The 26,486-nt window shown below is 48.6% G+C and overlaps 1 protein-coding gene across 2 annotated transcripts in view; it reads right to left on the bottom strand.

Annotated features, from left to right (window-relative positions):
* The window catches only part of CCDC158 (coiled-coil domain containing 158), a 1,731,209-nt gene that overhangs the window by 281,352 nt on the left and 1,423,371 nt on the right, over nucleotides 1-26,486 (bottom strand). For both annotated transcript variants that reach the window (XM_029599728.1, XM_029599736.1), the window contains one exon: nucleotides 19,900-20,379. In XM_029599728.1, coding sequence (XP_029455588.1) covers nucleotides 19,900-20,379 — 480 coding nt within the window. The remainder of the gene's footprint in view (nucleotides 1-19,899; nucleotides 20,380-26,486) is intronic.

The following is a 26,486-nucleotide window of genomic DNA, read 5'->3' as shown; positions in this document are numbered from 1 at the left end:
CTGCTGTTCCTGAATATACTGAAGATTATCTGTTGCATAGAAGCCATTACAAACATCTACAATTGTGAGTGTATTATCTACTACTGGTTATGTATCCAACATACCCTGTCTACTCACTACCTACAGTCTCTCTCTACAGCTCAGCAACCCAGAGACCACAATTCCAGTATCTGAGGGACTTCAGCCCTGCTGGGCACATCAGCTCACTGCTGCCACCTCTGGTGGTTCTACTTCCTGTCTAGTAAAGAACTCTCTGTGTTTGTCTCCATACTCCAGCCTAGCTGGTGGTCCCTCTCGGGACATCCTCCTAGGGGCGCTATCATCTGCCATCGGCCCAGGGATTCACCAATTTACATTAAGTGTTCATTCCTTACACTACTATAGCAGTATTATACAGACTGCCACTCTGTGGGAGGCCAACATACCACAGATCATTAACTCCTCCTATGGAGTATTACTATTGTTAGCTCCTCTCCATTGGCGGAGTGTTCCATAACTGGTTGCCAACTTTCTAGCGGACTTATAACAGAATGCCAACTCCTCCCCTTGGCAGGGTGATTTAGCAAATGTTGCTTACCTGATGTAACAGGTGTTCTCACAGGACAGCAGGATGTTAGTCCTCACAAATGGGTGACATCGAGGATGGAGCCCACCACGGAAAACTTCTGTCAAAGTTTAAACAGAACTTTGACTGGCCCCTACTGGGCATGCCCAGCAAGGCACTGACCCTGCAGCCAGCAGGGGTCTCCCTTCAGTCTGATTTTCAAAGCTACAGGCAGTGCCTAGAAAGTAAAAACAAAACGAACCCAACACCGCGGGGTGGCGGGCGGGTTTCGTGAGGACTAACATCCTGCTGTCCTGTGAGAACACCTGTTACATCAGGTAAGCAACATTTGCTTTCTCACAGGACAAGCAGGATGGTTGTCCTCACAAATGGGTGAGTACCGAGCTGAGGATGTCCTGACTTGCACCAATGCACCCAACGACGTGCAACAGGCAGTACAAGTGGGGTGGAATTTGGGAAAGGGCATCCGCACCCTACCGGGAAGGTGGAAGGGTGTTGGTACATCAGGTTGGAAAAAGGTTACGCAAGACAGATTGGCCGAAGATGGAGTCCTGTCTTCCAGCTTTGTCCAAACAATAGTGGGCTGCAAAGGTATGGAGAGAACTCCAGGTTGCAGCCCTGCAGATGTCAGGAAGCGGCACCGATCGAAGGTGTGCCACTGACGTCGCCATGGCCCTCACAGAGTGTGCTTTGACACGGTCTTGGAAAGGAATGCCAGCCTGCTTATAGCAGAAAGAAATGCAGTCCGCCAACCAGGAGGAAAGAGCCTGCTTACCCACAGGTTGTCCTAACTTGTTAGGATGGAAAGAGACGAATAATTGAGTGCTCTTCCTGTGAGAAACTGTACGGTCTAGGTAAAAGGCTAGAGCTCGTTTACAGTCTAGGGTATGCAGGGTCTGTTCTCCAGAGTTGGAGTGGGGCCTGGGAAAAAAGATAGGTAGTATGATGGATTGATTGATATGAAACTCAGAAACTACGTTAGGTAAAAATTTAGGGTGAGTGCGGAGTACCGCCCGGTCCTGCAGGAGTTTAGTGTAAGGCGGATAGGTAACTAGGGCCTGTAATTCACTAACCCTGCGAGCTGAAGTGATAGCCAAAAGGAATAACACTTTCCATGTGAGATACTTTAACTCACAGGAGTGCAGAGGTTCGAAAGGAGGTTTCATTAGACGACCAAGAACCAGATTAAGGTCCCAGGATGGGGCCGGAGGCCGTAAGGGTGGCTTCAGATGGAGCAAGCCTTTAAGAAAACGTGTTACTAGGGGTTGTACTGAAATAGGGACACCCTGTACACCTTTATGGAAGGCGGCTACCGCACTGACATGCATCCTAATAGAAGAGGTTTTAAGACCTGATTCAGAGAGATGCCATAAATAGTCCAAGAAATTGGAAATTGGACAGGAAAGGGGATCAAGGGACTGAGAAGTGCACCATGATGTGTACCTTTTCCATTTGTATGAGTAAGACTTTCTTGTGGAAGGCTTTCGTGAAGCTATCAGGACTCGAGAAACGGAATCGGAAAGGTTGAAAGGCTGAAGGACTAACCTTTCAACATCCATGCCGTCAGGGACAAGGCTTGGAGGTTGGGATGGAGGAGGCATCCGTCGTTTTGAGTGAGCAGATGCGGGTCCTTTCCCAGAGGAATGTGCCTGCGGATGGAGAGATCCTGGAGTATTGGAAACCATACTTGGCGTGGCCAGTAAGGTGCTATCAGGATCATGGTTCCTCCGTCCTGGCGTAGCTTCACGAGAGTCTTTGACACAAGAGGAAGTGGAGGGAATGCATAGAGCAGACCGGTTGTCCACTTGAGGGAGAATGCATCCCTCGGCCGAGAGTTCTGGCTCCGAATGAGAGAGCAGTAATCGTCCACTTTGTGGTTCTGAGGGGACGCAAAGAGGTCTATGCGGGGAGAACCCCACTTGTGAAACAGAGAGGTCGCTACCAGAGGATCGAGTGACCACTCGTGCGGTCGGAAGACACGGCTCAGCCGGTCTGCCAATACATTGTCTACTCCCGGCAGGTAAGTGGCCCTGAGGTACATAGAGTGGGAGAGGGCTTCCGCCCAGATCTGCGCAGCTTCCTGACACAGAAGGAAGGAGCCTGTGCCTCCCTGCTTGTTTATGTACCACATGGCCACTTGGTTGTCCGTCTGGATTAAGATTATCTGATGAAAGAGATGATCTTTGAAAGTGCGGAGCGCATAGCGGATTGCTCGAAGTTCCAGGAAATTGATCTGGTGTTCGGCTTCCTCGTTGGACCATAACCCTTGGGTTTGAAAATTGTCCACATGGGCCCCCCAACCGATGTGGGAAGCGTCGGTGGTTAGGATAACTTGTGGATCCGGTGGAAGAAAGGGTAAGCCCTGAAGGAGGTTGACCTGAGTCGTCCACCAGGTTAAGGATAGGCGCAGCGCTTGTGTGACTGTGATTATGGAGGACAGAGGCTGAAAAGCTTGAATCCATTGTTGTCGTAGAGTCCATTGTGTTACCCTCATGGCTAGTCTGGTCATGGGAGTGACTTGAACCGAGGATGCCATGTGTCCTAGGAGAACTAGGAATTGGCGAGCTGTGGCAGTGTCTTGAGACTGGAGCTGGTGAGCTAGGGACATGAGAGTTTGGACCCGTTGTAGCGGAAGGTAGGCCTTTGCCTGTAAGGTGTCCAAGTTTGCCCCAATGAAAGATAAGGTTTGAGATGGGACGAAGCAAGATTTCTCGTAATTGACAAGAAACCCTAAGGAAAGGAGTGTGTTGATTGTCAATTGTAGGGAGGACCGGGCAATCTGAGGGGTGGAGGCCCTGATCAGCCAGTCGTCCAGATAGGGGTATACGTGGACACCTTCCTTCCTGAGGAATGCTGCTACAACTACGAGGCATTTGGTGAAGACCCGTGGAGCAGATGCCAGACCGAAAGGCAGTACTCGGTATTGATAATGGTCGCGGCCTACGAGAAACCGCAGATATTTGCGATGGGATTGTGTTATCGCAATATGGGTATAAGCTTCCTTGAGGTCGAGGGAGCATAGCCAATCCCCTTTCTGCAGCAGAGGGAGTAACGTGCCCAGGGTTACCATCTTGAACTTTTCTTTTTGCAGATACTTGTTGAGGGCTCGAAGGTCTAAAATTGGACGTAGCCCTCCTGATTTCTTTGGAATTAGGAAGTATCTGGAATAGAATCCCTTGCCTCGTTGAGAGGGAGGAACGAGTTCTATAGCATTTGATTGCAGAAGAAGAGATACTTCCTGTTGTAATTGAGCCAAATGGCTGGATAGACTCCACGCTTGAAGCGGCGGGGAGTCTGCCGGAAGAGTTATGAAATTGAGGTGGTAACCCTGTGCGATAATCGCCAGCACCCACTGGTCTGAGGTAATCCGTATCCAATGCTGTAGAAAGTGGCACAGACGACCCCCTACAGGGATGTGGGGGAGTGGGATATGGCATGTGCTCCGAGTCGGGAAGTCAAAGGCCTGCCGCAGGCCCGGGGGGTGGGGCTACAGCAGGTCTTTGTTTCCGAGGTTGGCGTGGCTGAGGTCTGGTGGAGGATCGAGCCGGACGAGGCCTAGTCGACGGAGGGTAATAACGACGTGGCCGAAAGAATGACTTTTTGGAGTCCTTCTTAGGTGGTGGTTTGGAGGATACCTCAGATGGAACAGACGAAAGTTGTTTCAACGTCTCGTGGTGATCCTTCAATTCCGCCACAATTTGTTGAATCTGTTCTCCGAACAGATTATCCCCTAAGCAGGGTAAATCGGCTAGACGATCCTGAACCTCTGGGCGAAGGTTGGATGATTTTAACCAAGCCCAACGTCTGGCTGAGATGGCAGTAGCTGAGACTTTCGTGGAAGCATCGAAGATATCGTAGGCCGTTCGGATCTCGTGCTTCCCAGCTTCAAATCCTTTGTGAAGGAGGGCTTGAAGCTGTGGCTGGTATTGGTCCGGTAAGGTGTCAGCGTAGTCCTGCATTTGTTTAAGGATAGCTCTGTTGTACTGAGTCATATAAAGTTGGTATGAAGCTATACGAGATATCAACATAGCCCCATGATACACTTTCCTTCCCACACTATCAAGAAATTGGTTGTCCTTGATAGGGGGAGTGGAAGAGTGTGGCTTTAAACGCTTGGCTTTCTTTTGCGCAGACTCAACTACAACAGAGCGATGATCCAGTTGAGACTTCTGAAATCCTGGTGCTGACTGAACGAGGTAGGTTGAGTCAGCTTTTTTATTGACTGGTGACACAGATGAAGGTGATTCCCAGTTTTTCTTTAAAAGATCCAGAAATACTTGGTGAATGGGGATGGAAGCGATGATCTTGGGGGCATCCAGAAATTGGAGCAGCTCCATCATTTGGTGCCTGTCATCGGTCTCAGATTGCAGCTGAAAAGGCACAACTTCTGACATCTCCTTTACAAAATTTATAAAGGAGAGATCTTCAGGAGGAGATCGTTTTCTACTCTCTGTAGGAGATGGTGGGGATGGTAAATCTGTATCTGAAGATGAATCATCACCCCAGGTATCATAAGGATCATGTAAGGTTTGCTGTCCTGAAGGACCTGGTAGAGGATCCAAAGGCATCGATGGAACCGGTGCTGCAAGCGGAACAGTGAACGGCATCGAGGGCTTCGGGGCCACCGATGGAATCGGTGCCGATCTTGGAATCGATGGAGCCGAAGGATAAATCGGTGGAAAGGTATGTGAAGGCACCGATGGAACGACACCGGACGGAGGAATCCGGAACGGTGTTTCTCCTGTCGATGAATGTCCTTCCGGAGATGATGGTGTAGTCGGTGCTAATGAAATCACCGATGGAAGGGCGCGCATAAGTGCCTCCATACGATTTAGTATCGGTGCCAACGCTTCCACTATAGGCTCGGTGGTCGGTTCCATCCTCGGTGGCAGAGTCGGTGCTGAGGTCGGTGCCTGAGGCGGTGCCGGAATCGGTGCCGGAGGCGGTGCCGGTGGAGGCTGGAATCTTCGCATCGCATTCTCGATGGCCTCCTGGACCAGCCGGTCCAGTTCTGCCCGGAGACCAGGGGTAAGCATACCCGGCTCGACGGGAGAGGGAGGCTGAGGCAGGGCCGGAGGGACCACCGTAACCGGTGGGATCACGGCCCCCGCACCCCGGGAGGGTGAGGGTTTCCTCGGTGCCTGCGAACGAGACGTGGACGGTGCCAGGTCCGACCGAGGCTTTTTCTTCGGTGGCTCGGCCTGTTCAGAGGTCGATGGTTGCGGATCCTCGACGGGCCGAGACTTGTGCCGTCGATGGCGATGCTTATCCTTCCGATCTCCTCGGTCATCCGGAGAGGGGACAGGAGTCGACGGCCGAGAAGTCATCGATGGTGGACGGTCACCGGCGGGTTGGCGATGGTGGTGCAACTTCGACGGTGCCGGTTCCGATGACGTCGATGCTATCGATGGCGTTGGGGTGGGTGCATGGAAGAGGAGCCCCATCTTCTCCATCCTGGCCTTGCGACCCTTAGGTGTCATTAAGGCACATTTGGTGCAAGTCAGGACATCATGCTCACTACCCAAACATAAAACACAAACCCTATGGGGGTCAGTGATGGACATGGTCCGGGTACAATCCGGACATCGACGGAACCCCGTCGCCATGGCTTAAGGCCAAATTTAGTCGCGGGCTCAGTAAGTTCCCACAGGCCTCAAGGGCCAAAATCGACGGCCGCCGATTAAAAAAGGGAAAAAACTTACCGGTTTCCGCGAAAGTGACAAAAATTTGTCGAAGGGAGACCCCTGAGGGGCAAATTTTCTTCGGATAGAAAAATACCGAATTCCTGTCAGGAACGTGGTAAGAGAGCTCCTTTCACCGCGTGGCAACTGCTGCGCGGAAAAAAGAAGACTGAAGGGAGACCCCTGCTGGCTGCAGGGTCAGTGCCTTGCTGGGCATGCCCAGTAGGGGCCAGTCAAAGTTCTGTTTAAACTTTGACAGAAGTTTTCCGTGGTGGGCTCCATCCTCGATGTCACCCATTTGTGAGGACAACCATCCTGCTTGTCCTGTGAGAAATTACAGATCACTAACTCCTAGCAGCAGATTGATAACAGATTGTTAACTCCTCCCTCTCCTAGAGGAGATCGATAACAGATTGCTAACTCTGCCCCTTTGGGGAAAAGATTTACATCAGATGGCTAACTCCTCCCTCTCCTGGAGGAGATTTATAACACTGGCCTCAACCCACAGGCCTCAAGGCCCTGCGGAGATTTCTTGGCTTCACCAATTACTACAGATCTTTTATTCATCACTATTCTACTCTGACTGCTTCACTCATGGCCATGACTCGCAAGGGGGATAATCCGTCTCAGTGGTACCCGAAGTCATGACTGCCTTCCAAGACCTCAAGGCCACCTTCCTCCAGGAGTCGTGTCTTCGCCACCTGGGCCCCCTACAGCCCTTCATCGTCGAAGTCGACTCCTCTGACATTGGCGTAGGAGCAGTACTCAGCCAGTATTCAGCCACCCATACCTTACATCCTTGCTCATTCTTCTCCAAACGCTTTTCTCCAGCAGAACGTAATTATGCAATCGGGGATAAGGTGTTGGCAATTAAACTGGCTTTCGAGGAATGGCGTCCCTGGCTCGAGGGGACGCAGCATCAAATTACAGTATATACCAACCACAAGAAACTCGAGTATATGCACCGTGCTCAACGCCTAAACCATCTACAGGCCCGTTGGGCCCTTTTTTTTACTCAATTTAATTTCCTGTTACGATACTATCCAGCCAATAAAAATTGCCGTGCCGACGCACTCTCCTGGTTTTTTGTCACTGAAGATGTTCCCAATGTTCCTCCTAAATATAAACAAAAACCTCTTATCGGCGGGAAAAACACTCCAAAAACAAATATATATATAGATTTCCCACTATGCATAGAATAGAACAATTTGTATTTTTTTAAACAACCATCATATGGCACTGGGTTCCCGATAGGGTTGTTGGGTAGCCTGTCAGAGCTAAACAAGCTTCTGAGTGCAGTATAGTTTAATCATCGGTTGCTGCAAATAGTTAAGTTGGTAATATACTTAACTTAAAGATTGTTGTGAGATGCCGCGGTGAAGCATTCAGTTTGAAAGTGCTTTTCTTCTCCCACGAGATGTGCTGCGATTTTAAAGTTGAGGTCCCAGTCAGGTACACTGGTATATGCCCCGGCCGGGGCTAAAATTAAACGTCCTGTATTGGGGTCCCTTTCAAGTCCTCTTGCGCCGCTCACTGTCTAAACGCCTGTCTCTGCAGGGTTTCGGAACTTCGTCCTTCTTCAGGGGTGCAGCAAGCTGGTGTGAAGCAGATATTCTTTAAGACCACTTGATATTTGACATCAGCGTGCTGGGATCGCTACAGCATCAGACGGGGCATATACCAGCGTACCTGACAGGGACCTCAACTTTAAAATCGCAGCACATCTCGCGGCAGAAGATAAGCACTTTCAAACTGAATGCTTCACCGCGGCATTTCACAACAATCTTTAAGTTAAGTATATTACCAACTTAACTATTTGCAGCAACCGATGATTAAACTATACTGCACTCAGCTTGTTTAGCTCTGACAGGTTACCCGACAACCCTATCGGGAACCCAGTACCATATGATGGTTGTTTAAAAAAATACAAATTGTTTTATTCTATGCATAGTGGGAAATCTATATATATTTGTTTACCAATGTTCCTCGGCACATTATTGATCCAGCTAAAGTCCTCCTTTCTGCCACATTCACTGTGCCACCTGGGAAAACAGTAGATCCCTGACAACTCTGACGAAAAATACTCCGGTGGGCTCACAACTCCTTAACAGCAGGCCACCCGGGACAGTCTAGAACCCTCTCCACTCTCCAAAGGTTCTATTGGTGGTGCACCATGAAGAAGGACACACAAGCCTATACTGAGTCTTGCTCCACATGCGCTCGTCATAAGCCCCCGGTGGGTCATCCTTGGGGTCTCCTGCAACCACTTCCCGTGCCCAGTGAACCATGGATGCACATAGACACAGATTTCATTGTGAACCTTCCTCCTTCAAGTGACAATAATACGATTTGGGTCACCGTGGACCGATTTTTGAAAATGGCTCACTTTGTGGCACTACCTGGTCTTCCTTCAGCTCCAGAGCTAGCTAATTTGTTCATCTGCCATGTATTCCTCCTCCACAGCCTCCCTAGACATATTCTCTCAGATCGGGGAGTACAATTCACCGACAGGTTTTGGAAATCCCTTTGCAAAAAGTTTGACATCTCATTGGATCTCACTTCGGCTTACCAACCCGAAGCCAATGGTCAGACGGAAAGAACAAACAGTACCTTGAAACAGTTCCTTCGAGCCTATGTAAATTCACGGCAGAACAATTGATCTGACCTTCTGCCATGGGCAGAGTTTGCACTGAATTCCCACCAGTCCGCATCCACCGGTGCATCACCCTTCCAGGTGGTCTACGGATGTCAGCCACTGCCTCCTCTCCCGCTCTTGCTTTCAGTGCCGTCCCCAGCGGCGCAGACTACTGCGCAGGAGTTGCATTGACTCTGGGACAATACTAAAAAACTTCTTCAGCAAGCCGCCCAAAGATCAAAAAAGTTCTACGATGCTCATCATCGAGAAGCTCCACAATTTAACCCAGGCGATAAAGTGTGGCTCAGCACCCGGTTTATTCATCTTAAACTGCCATTGGCCCACTTCGCCCCAAGATACACTGGGCCTTTTCCCGTGCTTTTCTGGCTGGGCCCAGTTACCTACAGCCTTTAACTGCCTTCGTCTCTTAAAATCCACAATGCCTTCCATGTCTTGGACGTCAGGATATGTAGAAAGAGGTGGGAGTATCTCCTCTCGTGGGAGGGCTTTAGGCCTGAAGAAAACAGTTGGGAGCCTGCAGCCAACATCCTTGACAAGAATCTTATCAGGCCGCACAACCAAGAAAACCCAACCCACCAGGGTGGGGGGCTTAAGAGAGGGGGGGTACTGTTATGACCGTCGGTCACAGAAGGCTGCAACCGCTATTACTCAATTCGTGTGCTGCTGCCCTCTCTTCCTTGGGGGAACTCGCGGCTATGGCTAGCCACTTCTGACGCATATTGCCCCGTTCCAGGACTCCCCAGGGCGGCAAGGATGCCACCGACCGCCATGTCTCCTCCGGGCCTTCCTAAGCACACGCACACGCTTCATGGCCCTCCTTTAAGGACGCCAGGGTGGGAACCTCAGGGATCCTCCCCGTGGGTGGTACCACCTCTCACCTCGGGCCAAGGGCCCACTAACTCACAAATCCTAACACCAGGAATGGAAGTTTGTTCCGTTCAAAGATACACTTCTCTAATTTGGCATAAAGATGTACTCCCAGAGCCTCTGGAAGACCTGTTTCACATGGTGTTGATACTCCATCAGAGATTTTGTTATGACCTTCGGTCGCAGATGGCTGTGACCGCGTCTACTCATGTGTTTTGTTGCTCTGCTCTCCTCTCTGGGCCTGCTCGCGGTGGGGGCTAGCCTCTACCACCTCGCATTTCAAAGTTCCTCATGGCGGCCGGGACGCCGCACCACCCACTCCAACCCTGGGCTTTTCTAGGCACGCGCACACTCCACAGCCCTCTTTTGAAGATGCTACGCCGGGAACTTCAGGGGCATCCCTAAATGATGACATCACTTGGTCAGGGTTCTTAAGGACCGCCTTCGCCCCTTGCTAGCCAACTTGGTAACGAATTCCATTGCTTCTCTACTTGCTCCTGCCTCTTCGACCTGTGGTGACTATCTCAGACCCTCTTTGGACTCTGGACCCTGACTCAGATACCTGCTCCTTGGGGGGCCTGCGTGTGTTCTCTCCGGAGACCTAGTCTCCTGGCTTCCCCTGCTCCTCGCAGCTAGCGCTGCACCTTCCAGGAGTCCCACCTACTCGCTTCCCCGCTCCTCGGGGTTGTCTCTGGGAACCCTCTCACCACTTGGGACACCTATCTCTGTGCTTCCCCGCTCCTTGGGGTCATGCCTATGTTATACTCCAGAGACTGTCTGTGCTTCCCCACTCCTTGGGGCAGTGCCTACATTCTACACCAGAGACTGTCTTCACTTCCCTGCTCCTTGGGGCAGTGCTTACGTTCTACACCAGAGACTGTCTGTACTTCCCCGCTCCTTGAGGCAGTGCCTACGTTCAACACCGGTGCTTGCCAGTGCTTCCCCACTCTTCGGGTGGTGCCTTCATTTACTTCAGTGACAATACCCAAACCTTCCCGCTTCTCGTGATTGCCTACGTCATCACCTGGAGACCCAACTCTGGCTTCCCCGCTCCACAGGGTAGCCTACGTCAACACATCAGTACCTCCCTCGCTAAGCAGCTCTGCCCCTCAGGGTTGCCTCAGCAGTATACCTCCTGCACTGCCTGCGTCACTCTCCCGCTCCTCGGGCCTGCCTAGTGCCACCCTCTCAGAGGTCTCTGCCCTCTGATCTCCAGTCCAACCTATATACTGTGGGGTTCCTCGATGCTGTGTCTCTCACCCCACTCCTCGGGACCTCCCCAAAGACTCTCTCCCAGAGCTCCTGCTGCACCTGACCTCACCTCCCGACGGTGTGGACCTGTGGGGCTCCTCCCCACAGGTGGTAACAACTCTCACCTCGAGCCAAGGGTCCACGAAACCCACAAACCATAACAAATTTAGAGAAGATCAAGATATCAACCAGGTAGACTTCCATATGGGAATAGAGAAGGTCCCAAAAGATCTCACTGACCATAAATTGGAATATTGCAGGGGTGTTACACAGCCAGAAGGACATCACTAAGTATCCATAGTGACAGTCATGGATGTTAAAGGTGGTCTTACATTCGTCACCTCCCGAACGTCCAGTATAGTGAATAGTTGTGTGCCCCAAAGGTGGTCAAAGAGCTTGGAGATCAATGGGAGAGGGTAGTGGTTCTTTTTTGTGATCACGTTAAGAGTACAATAGTCAATGTAGGGATGCAAGGACTTGTCCCTCTTCCCCTCGAAGAAGAATCCAGCCCTGGCAGATGACGAAGAAAGGTGGATGAAGCCCTTTCCAAATTATCCTTAATGTATTTGATCATGGTTTCACTTTTGGGAATGAAGAGTGGATATACTCTGCCTCAGGGTGGGATTTTGCCAGGAGCCAGGTCTATAGCACAATGATAGGAGCGGTGAGATGGCAAGTTCTCTGCCTGCTTTTTGCTGAATACATTTGAGTAAGTCAAGTATTGTGGAGATAAGCCAGGTATTTCAGTGACAGTCACTTGGGTAAGGGGGTTTGCTGGTGTAACCTGGGCTAAACAGTGAGTTTGTCTGGCAGGTGGGCACACCTATGACAGAATGGACTGGAGCTTCACCTATACCAACTGCCTTCCACTGCAGGTTGAGCCCTTGAGTTCTGGATGCCGGCAGGTCTTAGGTGGGTCCCAAGGGTGGTAGCAAGAACAAGATTCCAAGGCCAGGAGAGCCAGTAGATGGGCAAGAAGTAAGGGCAGGCAACAGACAAGACAAGATCAGGTCCAGAGCAAGGGTCAGGTCTGGAAGGCAAACGAGAATGGTCAGAATCCAGAGCCAAGGTCAGAATCCAGGAAATCAAGCTGAGTAAGGACAAGACAAGGCAAGACAAGACAGACAAGTGCAAGGAAGAGTCACGGCAGGAACACAGGAATGAGGAGGATACAGAAACAGGACTAGGAAAAGGAACATAAGGACACAGAGCCAGATAAGAAAGTGAGGACAAGGCAACATACAATGATGAGCAATGCATGACAGGAGACTGTAGCTTCGGCAGGAACTTTAGGTCAGGAGTCCTCAAATAGGCCCCGGCATGTGACATCATCCCAGAGTACTGCAAGTCTTTACTGCTGCAGGCCTTTCAAATGTTTAAGTGTGCCGCGCGGTGCACGCATGAGCCTAGTAGTGAACCTAGAGGATATTCAGCAGGGTGGCGGCATCCAAGCGTGGGGTGCCACGCTCCAAAGCATTTCCTCCTCAGCAGCGTCCATGCCAGGAGGGAAGGCCCACCGCATCTGGGTGAGTGTGGTAGCTCATGGAACCATCTTGTGGACCGCCAAATGTAACACAATTAAATGAAAAACATTTTCATCTAAAACAAATGAAATAAATATTGGGGGCATATAAAATGAATGAACAAACCAAAATGATTTTTTTTTCTGCACATATCTCTTGTGTGCAAGGTTTAGGCACCCTGGTCAAATGGCATGTTTCAATGAAACCCTAAGTCAGAGATGGCGAACTCCAGTCCTCGAGGGCCGCAAACAGGCCAGTTTTTCAGGATATCCACAATGAATATGCATGAGAAAGATCTGCATGCATTGCCTCTACCGGATGCAAATCTTTCTCATGTATGCTCATTGTGGATATCCTGAAAACCTGGCCTGTTTGCGGCCCTCAAGGATTGGAGTTCGCCATCCCTGCCCTAAATAATAGAGATGTGAATCGGCACCGGAATTGGATCAGTTCCGGTTCAGATTCAAATCTTAAAATTTTTATCGTCTGGCTCGATTTTTTTTTTTATCGGCTGCGTCCTATCCGATAACAAAAAAACCCTCCCCCACCCTCTCGAACCCCCAAAACACGTTTTAAAGTTACCTGGTGGTCCAGTGGGGGCGCGGAAAGCGATCTCCCGCTCTCGGGTCATCGGCTGCGTTAATAAAAATGGCGCCGATGGCCCTTTGCCCTTATCATGTGACAGGGAATCCGTGCCATTGGCCGGCCCCTGTCACATGGTAGGAGCACTGGATGGCCGCGCATTGTGACAGGGGCCGTGGATGGCCGTGACATGTGACATGGGCCGTGACATGTGACATGTGACATGTCACGGCCCCTGTCACGGCCATCCACATGTGACATGTGGATGGCCGTGACATGTGACAGGGGCCGGCCAATGGCACGGATTCCTTGTCACATGGTAAGGGCAAAGGGCCATCGGTACCATTTTTATTAGTGGCAGCCAATGGCCCGAGAGTGAGAGATCGCTCCCTGCGCCCCCACTGGACCACCAGGTAATTTTAAAAGGTTTTGGGGGGGTCGGGAGGGTGGGGGAGGCTATGGGGTAAGTTTTAAAGGGTCGGGTGGGTTTTTTTTTTATCGGGCCATCGGTGCATTTTTATTAGTGGCAGCCAAAATGGAGCTGATGGCCCGAGAGCGGGAGATCGCACCGGGACCCCCCCCGCTGGACCACCAGGTAATTGAAAACATTTTGGGGGGGGTTCGGGAGGGCAAGGGATTCGTTTTAAAGGGTCGGGGTGGGTTTAGGGGTTGTTTTGGTGTGCCGGTTTTCCCGCCCTCCCCCCAAATAACTCTGATACCCGATTAACGATTTTTCACGATAAATCGGGGGAATTTGTATTGTATCGCACACTCTAACAATTTTTGACGATTTAAAAAATATCAGACGATTTTTTAAATCGTCAAAAAACGATTCACATCCCTACTAAATAATAGAAGCTGACAACTTCTACATTGTACAAAGTTAAACATGTCATCTTTCTACAATAGATAATGCAAAATTACTCTTTATTTGCCAATTTTAACCAACTGAAAATAATAAAGCAATGAAAAAGTTTGAACACCCTTTCAATTGATTCATTCTGCTTTTTAAGAAAAGGCTGTTAATAAGGATGAAAAATTAATTGACTCATTAGGCCTTCAATTATTCATCTGAAGACAATTCAAGGGCTGAGCAAATACTCTGATCCTTTTAACTTCTCAGGTTGTGACTATTTTTCTGTCAATTTTCAACAACCATGGGCTACTCAGGTAAACAGCTTGGCTGAATATAGTTGGTCAAATTTTGACTGATTAGATTTAGCTAAATGTTTTGCTGAAAACCTAGCTGATTAGATTAATCTGAAAATTTTCCTAATGATAGCCTGTTATGCTTTCAGCAGCTGTAAGAAACTTTCCACTAATGTAGAAAAATGAAAGTTTCCACTACTCATCTATCATCACACTTTATTGTTTGTCATCAAATAATGTATGTAGAAATATGATGCACTCTATATTAGACAGGAGGCAAATAAAAGCACCTGGCAAATTGGAAACTTTAACCACTGAATACATTAGACTGAATTTACTAGCTTAATTTACTATTAAATATGAGCCACTGAGTATTAACATAAGAACATAAGAACATGCCATACTAGGTCAGACCAAGGGTCCATGAAGCCCAGCATCCTGTTTCCAACAGTGGCCAATCCAGGCCATAAGAACCTGGAAAATACCCAAAAACTAAGTCTATTCCATTTTGCTGTTACTAGTAATAGCAGTGGCTAATTTCTAAGTCAACTTAATTAATAGCAGGTAATGGACTTCTCATCCAAGAACTTATACAATCCTTTTTTAAACCCAGCTATACTAACTAGGGATGTGAATCGTTTTTTGACGATTTAAAACAATCGTCAGATATATTTTAAATCATCAAAAATCGTTAGAGCCGCGATACAATAGCAATTCCCCCGATTTATCGTCAAAAAATCGTAAATCAGGGGAGGGGGAGGGCGGGAAAACCGGCACACCAAAACAACCCTAAAACCCACCCCGACCCTTTCAAGCAAATCCCCCACCCTCCCGAACCCCCCCAAAATGTTTTAAATTACCTGGGGTCCAGTGGGGGGGTCCCGGCGCGATCTCCAGCTCTCGGGCCACGGCTGCGTTAATACAAATGGCGCCGGTGGCCCTTTGCCCTTACCATATGACAGGGCAAAGGTAGCGCCGGCGCCATTTTGGTTCCAGTCACCCGACGTCACGAGTGCAGGAGATCGCTCCTGGACCCCTGCTGGACCCCCAGGGACTTTTGGCCAGCTTGGGGGGGGGGGTCTCCTGACCCCCACAAGACTTGCCAAAAGTCCAGCGGGGGTCCGGAAGCGACCTCCTGCACTCGGGCCGTATTGCCAATATTCAAAATGGTGCCGGCGCTACCTTTGCCCTCACTATGTCAGGGGGGGCCTCCTGACCCCCACAAGACTTGCCAAAAGTCCAGCGGGGGTCCGGAAGCGACCTCCTGCACTCGGGCCGTATTGCCAATATTCAAAATGGCGCCGGCGCTACCTTTGCCCCCACTGGACCCCAGGTAATTTAAAACATTTTGGGGGGGTTCGTGAGGGTGGGGAATTTGTTTGAAAGGGTCGGGGTGAGTTTTAGGGTTGTTTTGGTGTGCCGGTTTTCCCGCCCTCCCCCGATTTACGATTTTTAACGATTTTTTAACAAAAAAAACCATGATAATCAGATTTCCCACCCCCCCCAGCCAAAATCGATCGTTAAGACGATCGATCACACGATTCACATCCCTAATACTAACTGCATTAACCACATCCTCTGGCAACAAATTCCATAGTTTAATTGTGCGCTGCATGAAAAAGAACTTTGTCTGATTAGTTTTAAATGTGCCACATGCTAACTTCATGGAGTGCCCCCTAGTCTTTCTATTATCTGAAAGCGTAAATAACCGATTCACATCTACCCGTTATAGACCTCTCATGATTTTAAACACCTCTATCATATCCCCTCTCAGCCGTCTCTTCTCCAAGCTGAAAAGTCCTAACCTCTTTAGTCTTTCCTCATAGGGGAGCTGTTTCATTCCCCTTATCATTTTGGTAGCCCTTCTCTGTACCTTCTCCATCGCAATTATATCTCTTTTGAGATGCGGCGACCAGAATTGTAGACAGTATTCAAGGTGCGGTCTCACCATGGAGTGATACAGAGGCATTATGACATTTTCCATTTTATTCACCATTCCCTTTCTAATAATTCCCAACATTCTGTTAAATTTTTTGACTGCCGCAGCACACTGAACTGATGATTTCAATGTGTTATCCACCATGACGCCTAGATCTCTTTCTTGGGTGATAGCTCCTAATAAGGAACCTAACATTATGTAACTATAGCATGGGTTATTTTTCCCTATATGCATCACCTTGCACTTATCCATATTAAATTTCATCTGCCATTTGGATGCCCAATTTTCCAGTCTCACAAGGTCTTCCTGCAATTTATCACAATCTGCTTGTGATTTAACTACTCTGAACAATTTTGTATCTTCTGCAAATTTGATTACCTCACTCGTCGTATTTCTTTCCAGATCATTTATAAATATATTGTAAAGTAAGGGTCCCAATACAGATCCCTGAGGCACTCCACTGCCCACTCTCTTCCACTGAGAAAATTGTCCATTTAATTCTACTCTGTTTCCTGTCTTTTAGCCAGTTTGTAATCCACGAAAGGACATCGCCACCTATCCCATGAATATTTACTTTTTCTAGAAGCCTCTCATGAGGAACTTTGTCAAACGGCTTCTGAAAATCCAAGTACACTACATCTACCGGTTCACCTATATCCACATGTTTATCAATTCCTTCAAAAAAGTGAAGCAGTTTTGTGAGGCAAGACTTGCCTTGGGTAAAGCCATGCTGACTTTGTTCCATTAAACCATGTCTTTCTATAAGTTCTGTGATTTTGATGTTTAGAACACTTTCCACTATTTTTCCTGGCACTGAGGTCAGGCTAACCGGTCTGTAGTGTTAGGAACCCCGGCTGCGGCGCCCTGCAACCGGATGTCATGGCCGCCGGCCGCGGCGGGCCATGACCAGAGTCAGGTCGGCGGTCACAACGTTAAGTTTTACTCACCGGGAGTGCTGGAGGCTCCTGCGGTGGAGGAAGGGCCTGTTCGGGTGTTCGCGGGGGCTGCTGTGGTCTCGCATGGCCGCCTGGTTCACGGCGGTCTGACTCCTCCCCCTCAGCCCTCTAGGAGCCGCGCGCGCGGCTGAAGCAAAATTTAAAGAAGCCATGACCGGATATTGTCATGGCTCCTCCTGGGACTCCACCTCCTGGCTCCTGCATTTAAGGCAAGGTCTGAGAACCAGAGGGTGGGAGAAGCAAAGGGGTAATTTGTAAAGGGTCGGGGTGGGGTTTTTTTTATCGCGTCATCGGCGCCATTTTTATCAGTGGTAGCCAAAATGGCGCCAATGGCCCGAGAGCGGGAGATCACGTCGAGACCCCCCCCCCCACTGGACCACCAGGTAATTTAACATTTTGGGGGGGTTCGGGAGGGTGGGGAGGGTAAAGGATTGGTTTTAAATGGCCGGGGTGGGTTTAGGAGTTGTTTTGGTGTGCCGGTTTTCCCGCCCTGCCCCAAATAATTCCCGTACTCGATTTAACGATTTTTCACGATAAATCGAGGAAATTCCTATTGTATCGAGTCCCTTACCAATTAATGACGATTTAAAATTATCGGACGATAATTTAAATCATTAAAAACGATTCACATCCCTAATCTTAATTATCATTTTAGAAATTCCCTCAGTCAAATCAGCAATCCTGGCCCTAACCCGAAAGCGTGCATTTTCTGTAGCTGGTCCAACCCAGTGGAATGCTTTACCTGACCACATAAGATTGACAGTTAATCATAATGAATTTAAGAAAAAACTGAAAACCTATCTGTTTACTAAAGCATTCAATAACCAGTAATCCAATTTGTTGAAACATATAACAGATTTGATGTACCTACTGTATTTAATTTGATTGTCTTGTCCCTATTTTGTGAACATAATGTTGTAAACCGCCTAGATGGGCAGATACCTGCCTTAATCGTGCGGTATATAAGAATTTTAAATAAATAAATAATAAATAATAGAGGGGGGGCATCCGCCGAATCCGAGGAAGCAGCGGGGTCCGAGGACACGGGAGACACCGGGGAGGGGGGGCTCCCCCGGGACCACCCGCACCCGAACTGGTCCCTGGGGCTCTCCGGCCGGTCTAGTGGTCAACGGTGCTAGCGAGGGATTTTTGGCAGGGGGGGCAAGGGGGGCTTTCGTCCAGCTCATGCAGGCTAGCTAGATAAGATTTGTGCATGAGGAGGATGAAATCCGCTGAAAAAGGGACCCTGGATTTGACAGGGGGGGGGGAGGGGGGGAAGGAAAGGTCAGGACCCCCTTCTGGGCACCCTTGGGGGCCAAATCGGGGGTTAAATCAAAAAAATCTGGCCCCCCAGCCCCAGGGAGCACTGAAATCGGCCCCGATGAAAAAGCCAAGATGGCGGCCATTCCCGGGCTCTGCCGACCTGGGAAAGGCCTAGTCATGCCGGGAGGAGTGGAGCCCCGGGCTAAATTTGCTTGTCCTGCCAAGGAGGGACCTTCCCCACCCGGCAGGCAAGCAGTGCAGAGGCCCTGCCGCGAAAAACGCGAAGAGGGCAGCCCACAAGAAAGGCAGGCTGCCAGCCGGGACATAGCTAAGCCGCGGCTGCAGAAAAAAAAGCTGAAAAAAAAGCTTGATTGACAGCCTGCACAGCAGGAGAGAGCAGGCGGGAAACCTGCTGCCTTCTGCTTCTCTGGCTGCCGGTTCTAGCCCTACTCTGACCAGAAAAAAATAAAAAAGCTGGTCAACTGCTGCAAATAAGTTAGAGGTAGGTGAGTACCTGCAACTTATTGAAAGTTTGAAACTTTTAAACTCCTTTTATTTATTTATTTATTTATTTATTTTTACTGAGCGCAGCAGCGGGTTAAAAACCCTCTCGTCAGCCAGAGGGGGAACGAGGCCCAGAGAGCATCAGTCCCCACACCTGGAAGTGTCCACGGACTCAGGACTATGCAGGGAACCCCCTCCTGCAAAAGGGGCAAAGCCCCCTTGAGCCGGGCAAGAGCTGGGAGACGGACGTCTCCCACACAAAAACAGTAAAAGCACTAAAAGAAGGCAAAATTTCCTTCATAGATTTTTTTCCTTTGTTTCTAAAACAAGCGGGAATCAAAGAACTACTTGCTTGAGCCGAAAAATAAAGAAGAAGAGGCTGACTAGCCTACAGCAGAGAACCGAAGGAGAGATGCTGCACCTGCTGGAGACAGACGAATACTGAAGGGGTAGAGGATAGGCTCTGTCCTGATATAGGGCATCCTTCAAGTTTTAGTCTGTCTCCACCTGCTTAAAAGGAGGCTCAACCCACTGTCTGGACTGATCCGGGTACATACAGGAACTCCTTTTTGAAGGTTAGCGCCAGCAGTCTGGTTCCACCCTGGTTAAGGTGGAGCCCATCCCTTCGGAAGAGACTCCCCCTTCCCCAAAAGGTTCCCTAGTTCCTAACAACACTGAATCCTTCTTCCTTGCACCATCGTCTCATCCGCACATTGAGACTCTGGAGCTCTGCTGCCTCTGGTGACCTGCGCATGGAACAGGGAGCATTTCAGTTAGAGTTAGAGAAAAACAATAGTTTCTTCACCAGCAACAACTACTGAAATATGCCCAAATGGTCAGGTGCTTGTGCTTTCTTTCTTCTTTAATAATTATCTGAAAATGTGCTAAATTAATTATAAGCTAAAAATGTTAAGCATGTTTATATACCGTGGGGAAGAAAAAAAATGTATAGTCTCTACTAACCTTAAGATGCTCTAATTCCCGATTTTTATCATCAAGTTCTTTCAAAAGCTTTGAGTTTTCCATCTGTGTATCATTAGTTGATTTATCGAACTGTTCAAACATATGTGCCATGTTCTCAACTTGCTTCTGGAGATTACATAGTTCTTTCTCTTTTTCAGTTAGTTGCAGTTTCAGAGTATCAGCTTCTGCACATGCTTCTTGTAGCTGCTCCATATCTTTTTTTAACTGCTGGAATTCATCAGCTTTACTGTCTACTTGGGAGACCATTTCATCTGTTTCTGTAGAGGAATCCTTTCTGGTTCTCTTCTCTTCCATTAAAGATGTCAAATAAGCAATGGTTTTCTCAGCTTTTTCCAGGTCTCTCTGTTTGGCCATGAGTTCATTAGTGGTTTTGCCCAGCACATCTTGTGTTGAATCTAGCTGGGAAGTAAGGAATGCAAATTTCTCTAGGATCTCACTCTTTTCAAGAATTGCAGCTTTCTAAAAGAAGAGAAAATTAAATAAGTATATATCAGTCACTTATAGTGCATAAGGCATGTATTGTTAGTATTCACTTGTTGATTAGTTTGGCACCATTTAGTAAATGTGAAGGTACTATTGTCCATATTGCCATAATAACAATGTAAATGAGTCAACTTAAGTTACGTTACTGGGGTGAATAAGATTATTGAAAATGAAGAAATCAAAAGAAACTTGCTAATAAAGTGCTATCCCCATGCCATTAGTTCAATAAAGCTCACAAATCCCATATTTTCTGGTTGTATACTAAGCTGTATTGATTGTATACAGAACAATTTTCAAAGGGTTTAAAAAGTCTAACTTTGGGAATTAGGAGCATGAATTAGCTCCTTGAAATCTGATTAGGTATGAGTGCCTACATTTTGTTCCTAATTGCACTAGGCTCCTAAAATTGGTTGTTTATGGAAGTGGATTTAGGGCAAGAAAAAGAAGTTAGGAGATTACCACTGATTTCCAACACTAGACATTTAACATAGGGTGCTAAACCAAGCCAAATGAAATCCAGGTCTCTAAATTTAGGAGAATTTTCAGCTTAAAGCTTAGACGCCTAAGTTCATCTGAAAATAGGCTCCTAACAGCTCTAGATTCATCAAAATGCTATAAATATAGCAGAAATAGAGCCCGTGATGTCAACTTTGCTGTGTATACCTCTGACTGTATATGTAAACTGCCCCCCAAAACCTACCCCACTCCAAGTTAATAGTGCCCCCTTTTACTGTGGTATAAATAGTAACTTTATATGAGACTCTCTACAGAGTCAAACTCTCTCTCTCTCTCTCTCTCTCTCTCTCTCTCTCTCTTTCTCACTCAGAGTCAAACTCTCTCTCTCTCTCTCTCTCTCTTTGTGATAATGTACACTGTAATTATTTATTAAGGTCATAGTAAAAAAAGAAACATACATGGAAATGTAGTAAACAGCTACTTAGATATGAACAATTTAGGTAAGAATCCTCATTCTCCCCCTCCATCCCCCTCCATCCCATTCTATCATAGCCTCAAGATTTCCCATTCCAGAAACAAGGCAATTACAAATCAGTATACACTATAAACCACCACAAGAATTGTCAATGCACCCCTTCTAATCAAACTGCTATATTATCAAGGGGCAAATTTGTTTAAATAGCTGTCTCTGGTATATATTATGGTATTCGCCACTGAATCGGCTGTTACCATTCATATATAATCAAATACGATTATGGTACCTTCTCTGTTTTTGTACTTTTTAAAGTATTTTTCATTGCATGTAAAATCATTGCATGTAAAATTAAATACTTAAAATACTTACAAAAGTTCAAAAACAGAGAAAGTACCATAATCGTAAATGATGACATATGGATAGAAATATTGCGCTGGAGGTGGACCCTTGGCCTGGTGCAGGATTGGTACGGCCCTCTGGTTGGACCCAGAGAGCGCCTGCCACCAGGAGGCGGAGCATACGAGGAGACAGAGGCTAGCTGGAGCTTCACCAATAACAGCCCGGGGTTTCCGCAGGTTGAGCCCTTGGGTGCCCGGACCGCCTGGACATAGATGGGCCTCTGAGGGTCTCCTGGAGAGATGAAGAAGTAGTCAGGCCGGCTGTGGTCAGGTTTGGAGATGTCAGCGTAGTCAGGCAGGCAGAGATCAGGCTTGGAGAGGTCAGCGTAGTCAGGCAGGCAAAGATCAGGCTTAGAGAGGTCAGCATAGTCAGGCAGGCGAAGGTCAGGCTTGGAGAGGTCAGCGTAGTCAGGCAGGTGGAGATTTGGTTTGGTAAGACTCAAGGCATGAAAAGGGCAGGTTCTGGAAACCACAGAGCCAAGGCAACTAGAACAGGAGGACTAGTTTCAAGGGCAATGCTTCTGAGAGCCCCCAGAGGATTTCTAGCCGGCAGGAGATGATGTCATCAGGAGGAGCCGGAAAGCCTGGCCCTTTAAATGTAGAAAGGAGGCACAGCCCTGCGCCTAGAGGCAGGTAGGAGGCAGGCCCCTGGAGAGCGGCATCCATGCCACAAAGAGGAGCAAAGACCGGACCAGGCCACCACCAGGCCCAGCGACGTCGACGGCTCCCTGCCACCATGTAGGAAGGTTTCAGGGCAGCCTCTGGGCCACGAGCTGCTGGGCCGCAGCAGGAATGCTGGCGGCTTCCGAGCCACGTGGGGGGAGGAGCATTGGAGGCGGCAGCGGGTCCCGGCCATGGACCGGCAATGATGTCGGCAGCTCCAGGCGTCATGGACACACGGCGGCCAGGCCCGCTGTGCCAAGGACAACATGGGCAGCCTCCGGCCGCGAAGAACAATGGCGTTGGGGTGCCGGCTGGCAGGAAGGCGAGAGGCTGCCCGTGGCCCTAACCACGGGCAGCCTCTCGCTGATGCAGTGTCAAAATCCACAATTTATGATACTAGAGACAGCTATTTAAACAAATTAGCCCCTTGGTAGTATAGCAATAACAAAACAGTACCAAAACTCAAGTACCATACCATCCAGTATGCTTTTATTACCCTTATATATTATTAAATTTTGAAAGAGAATTATTCTTATTCAACTTGCCAAGAAAATGAATGTTTCCTAGCTGTAGACACAGGAGGAATAAATGACCTCTTCTATCCAGTTGCTAGCACAGATCTAGCATCAAGAATGATCTACAGAATTAAACTTTGCAGCAACTTTGACACTCCTTGGATTGGGATACTCAATAAAAACAGTTTAGTAACAGGGTAGTTTGTGTAATATCTCTAATCAACTCCAAGATCAGATCCCAGTAATGTTGAACCAAAGCACATTGCCACCATATAAGATATATTGTTCCACTCTCACCACAGTGACACCAACAATCTTCACTAGCTTTTCGGGATGTGCAGAAGAAAGAATATTGTTTCGGTTCATTTTTTCATTTTGTTGGGACCCCAATTTGTTTCATTAGTTTCATAGCAAAAAAAAACAAAAACCCAATTCGTTTATTAGTTTCATTTGTTTTTCGTTTACCATTATAGTCAATGGGGGAAGTATTTGCAGTCTATTTTTGGCTGCAGAATTGGAGTTTTCTTATCAATTCGGATGAAACTTCTGAGGAGCAATCATCAGAATGGGAAAAGAGCTCCAAGGTACTTAGACTGTGGCAAAGTGGCACCAAAGTGGCATGAATAGCCTAAGGCACCGTAAAGGGGCAAAGGGGTACCAAGAGTGACAAGAGTGCTTTAACAGAGGTGCAAAGCAGCAGCGAGAGTGTCAAAAACACACCACAGTTTCAAAAGAGAGCACCGATAACAGTTGCATGAACCCTTGAAGGCAGCACGAGAGGCAAAGTGGCAAGACAAGTGGCATCAACATCCTACAGCACAATGAAGGGGGAACATAACAAGCAGAAAGGGTGTCAGAAAAAAACAAAAGGCGCTGATAAAGGGACAAAGCAGCAGAAAGACTAGCATCAACACACTGAGGAACCATGATAGTGGCAAGAACACCACAAGAAGTAGAGTCGTCTGGTGTATTGAAGCAAGGCAGAGTGGCACAAAGTTGATAGGGGCAAGACAGGCTGGCAGAGTGGAGGTAGTCAGGTCACTTTGGTGTTGATAGGGGCAAGACAGAATGGTAGAGCAGAGGTAGTCAAGCCCCTGTAGTGTTGATAGGGGCAAGACAGGATGGCAGAGCAGAGGTAGTCAAGTACCTGTGGCTTTGATAGGGGCAAGATAGGCTGGTAGAGTGGAGGTAGTCAGGTCGCTGTGGTGTTGATAGGTGCAAAACAGGCTGACAGAGGGGAGGTAGTCAGGTCACTGTGGTGTTGATAGGTGCAAGACAGGCTGGCAGAGTAGAGGTAGTCTGGTCCCTGTGGCTTTGATAGGGGCAAGACAGGCTGGCAGAGGGGAGGTAGTCAGGTCACTATGGTGTTCATAGGTGAAAGACAGGTTGGCAGAGTAAAGGTAGTCTGGTCCCTGTGGCTTTGATAGGGGCAAGACAGCTGGCAAAGGGAGGTAGTCAGGTCGCTGTGGTGTTGATAGGTGCAAGACATGCTGGCAGAGTAGAGGTAGTCTGGTCTCTGTGGTGTTGATAGGGTCAAGACAGGCTGGCAGAGGGGAGGTAGTCGGGTCACTGTGGCATTGATAGGTGCAAGACAGGCTGGCAGAGTAGAGGTAGTCAGGTTGCTGTATTGTTAAGAGCAAGACAGGCAGACACAGTGGAGGTAGTCTATTCCCTGTGGTGTTGATAGGGGCAAGACAGGCTGGAAGAGTGGAGGTAGTCAGATCACTGTGCTGTTGATAGGATCAAGAGAGGCTGGCAGAGCGGAGGTAGTCTGGTCCCTGTGGCTTTGATAGGGCAAGACAGGCTGGCAGAACGAAGGTAATCAGGTCACTGTGGTGTTGATAGGGGCAAGACAGGCTGGCAGAGTGGAGGTAGTCAGGTCCCTGTGGCTTTGATAGGGGCAAGACAGGCTGACAGAGCGGAGGTAGTCAGGTCACTGTGGTATTGTTAGGTGCAACAATCAACCAACAAACCCCAAAACCTCGGTAATCTGAGGAAGCTACGAAAAATCTCAAAAAACACCACAATGTTCCCCAGTATATTTTTTTTAATTTTTTAAATTTTTTTACACTAAAATGTGAGGACTTTCATGAATACAACTTGCACATGTCAACAAGCTGTGTAAACCTTTGGTCCATTTACTTTATTTTTATTTTATGCTTCTTTGCCTTTTATTCACTTGTTTGTGTTATGGCTGTCAGCCGCGGCAAACCGTGACCAGGGCCAGCCACTCACCGGTGTGGCAGACCGCCCCGCTGACACTGACAGCACTCAGCATCAGTGGGTTCTTCCCGCGGCAGTTCCTGCTGCCAACTAACATGGCCGCGGCGTCGGCCGTCTTCCTGCTCGCATCTGGCTCCGCCCCCGGGCCTCCCTAGAGCCGCGTGCGCGGCAGAAGCTACTTTTTTAAAGGAGCCACTACAGGAAATGGGATTGGCTCCTTCCTGTGGGCTCCATCTTCTGGGGACTAATTAAGGCAAGGCCTGCACCTCAGACCTTGCCTTGGCTTCTTGGCTCTGTGGTGTGTGTTCTGAGTTCCTGGTGTCCCATTCCTGTTCTGCTTCCGCTGTTTGGATTCTTTGGTATTGACCCCTGGACTGGCTGTGGATTATTCTTTGGCGATTACCTCTGGACTGGCTGTGGATTATTCTTTGGTATTGACCCCTGGACTGGCTGCTGATCATCCTTTGGTTTGGACCCGTGTACCGGCTGCTGACCTAGCTTTGGCTTTGACCCTTGGATCGGCATTAACTACTCTCGAGCTTGACTTAGAACTTTACGCGACCTGCTGGAGGCGCCAGCCATCTGGAATACACGACCTGCTGGAGGCGCCAGCCATCTGGACTACACGACATGCAGGAGGCGCCTGTGTCCAGATTCCCCCTGGACTACACGACCTGCTGGAGGCGCCAGCCATCTGGACTACACGACCTGCAGGAGGCGCCTGCGTCCAGATTCCCCTCTCCAACTTCAAGAGAAGCCTTCCTTCCAATGGTAGGAACTTGGGAGAGTTTCCTCTCTTAAGTAGTGCCAGCTCTACCTCGGACCAAGGGTCCACCTCCTGAATCATAACAGTAAGCCAAGGCCACGGACCCGGCAGAGGCTCTGCGAGCTATTCCCGGCTTGGCCCAGAAGATAATGGAACAACAGAGTATGTTGGAATCCATGGCAGCCTCCATGGAACGACTCAACGGCCGACTCGATGCAGTGGTAGGAACGCACACAAATCCGCCACCAATGACTCCTCCACCCATACCAGCTCCGTCAGCAATACAGGGCTACCCTCGCCCAGTTATTCCACTACCAACTCCCCCACGATATGCCGGGGAACCTCGTCTATGCCTGGGGTTCCTTGATCAGTGCAGCATGCATTTCCATTTGCAAACTCCACTCTTTCCAGATGACATCACAAAGACTACCTACATTTTGTCCTTATTAGAAGACAGGGCCCTGGCTTGGGCTTCTCTGTTGTGGCAGCGTTCGGACCCGGTATTGCAAGATTTCCCACGATTTCTGGAATTATTTCGGACAGTATTTGAGGAACCCGGGAAACAAGCAGCCGCTGGGACCGACCTC

This window comes from Rhinatrema bivittatum, chromosome 1 (genome assembly GCF_901001135.1).
Source record: "Rhinatrema bivittatum chromosome 1, aRhiBiv1.1, whole genome shotgun sequence".
NCBI classification, from domain to species: Eukaryota; Metazoa; Chordata; class Amphibia; order Gymnophiona; family Rhinatrematidae; genus Rhinatrema; species Rhinatrema bivittatum.
Note: the sequence above shows the minus strand (reverse complement) of the source record. Positions and strands in the feature narration are given on the sequence as shown.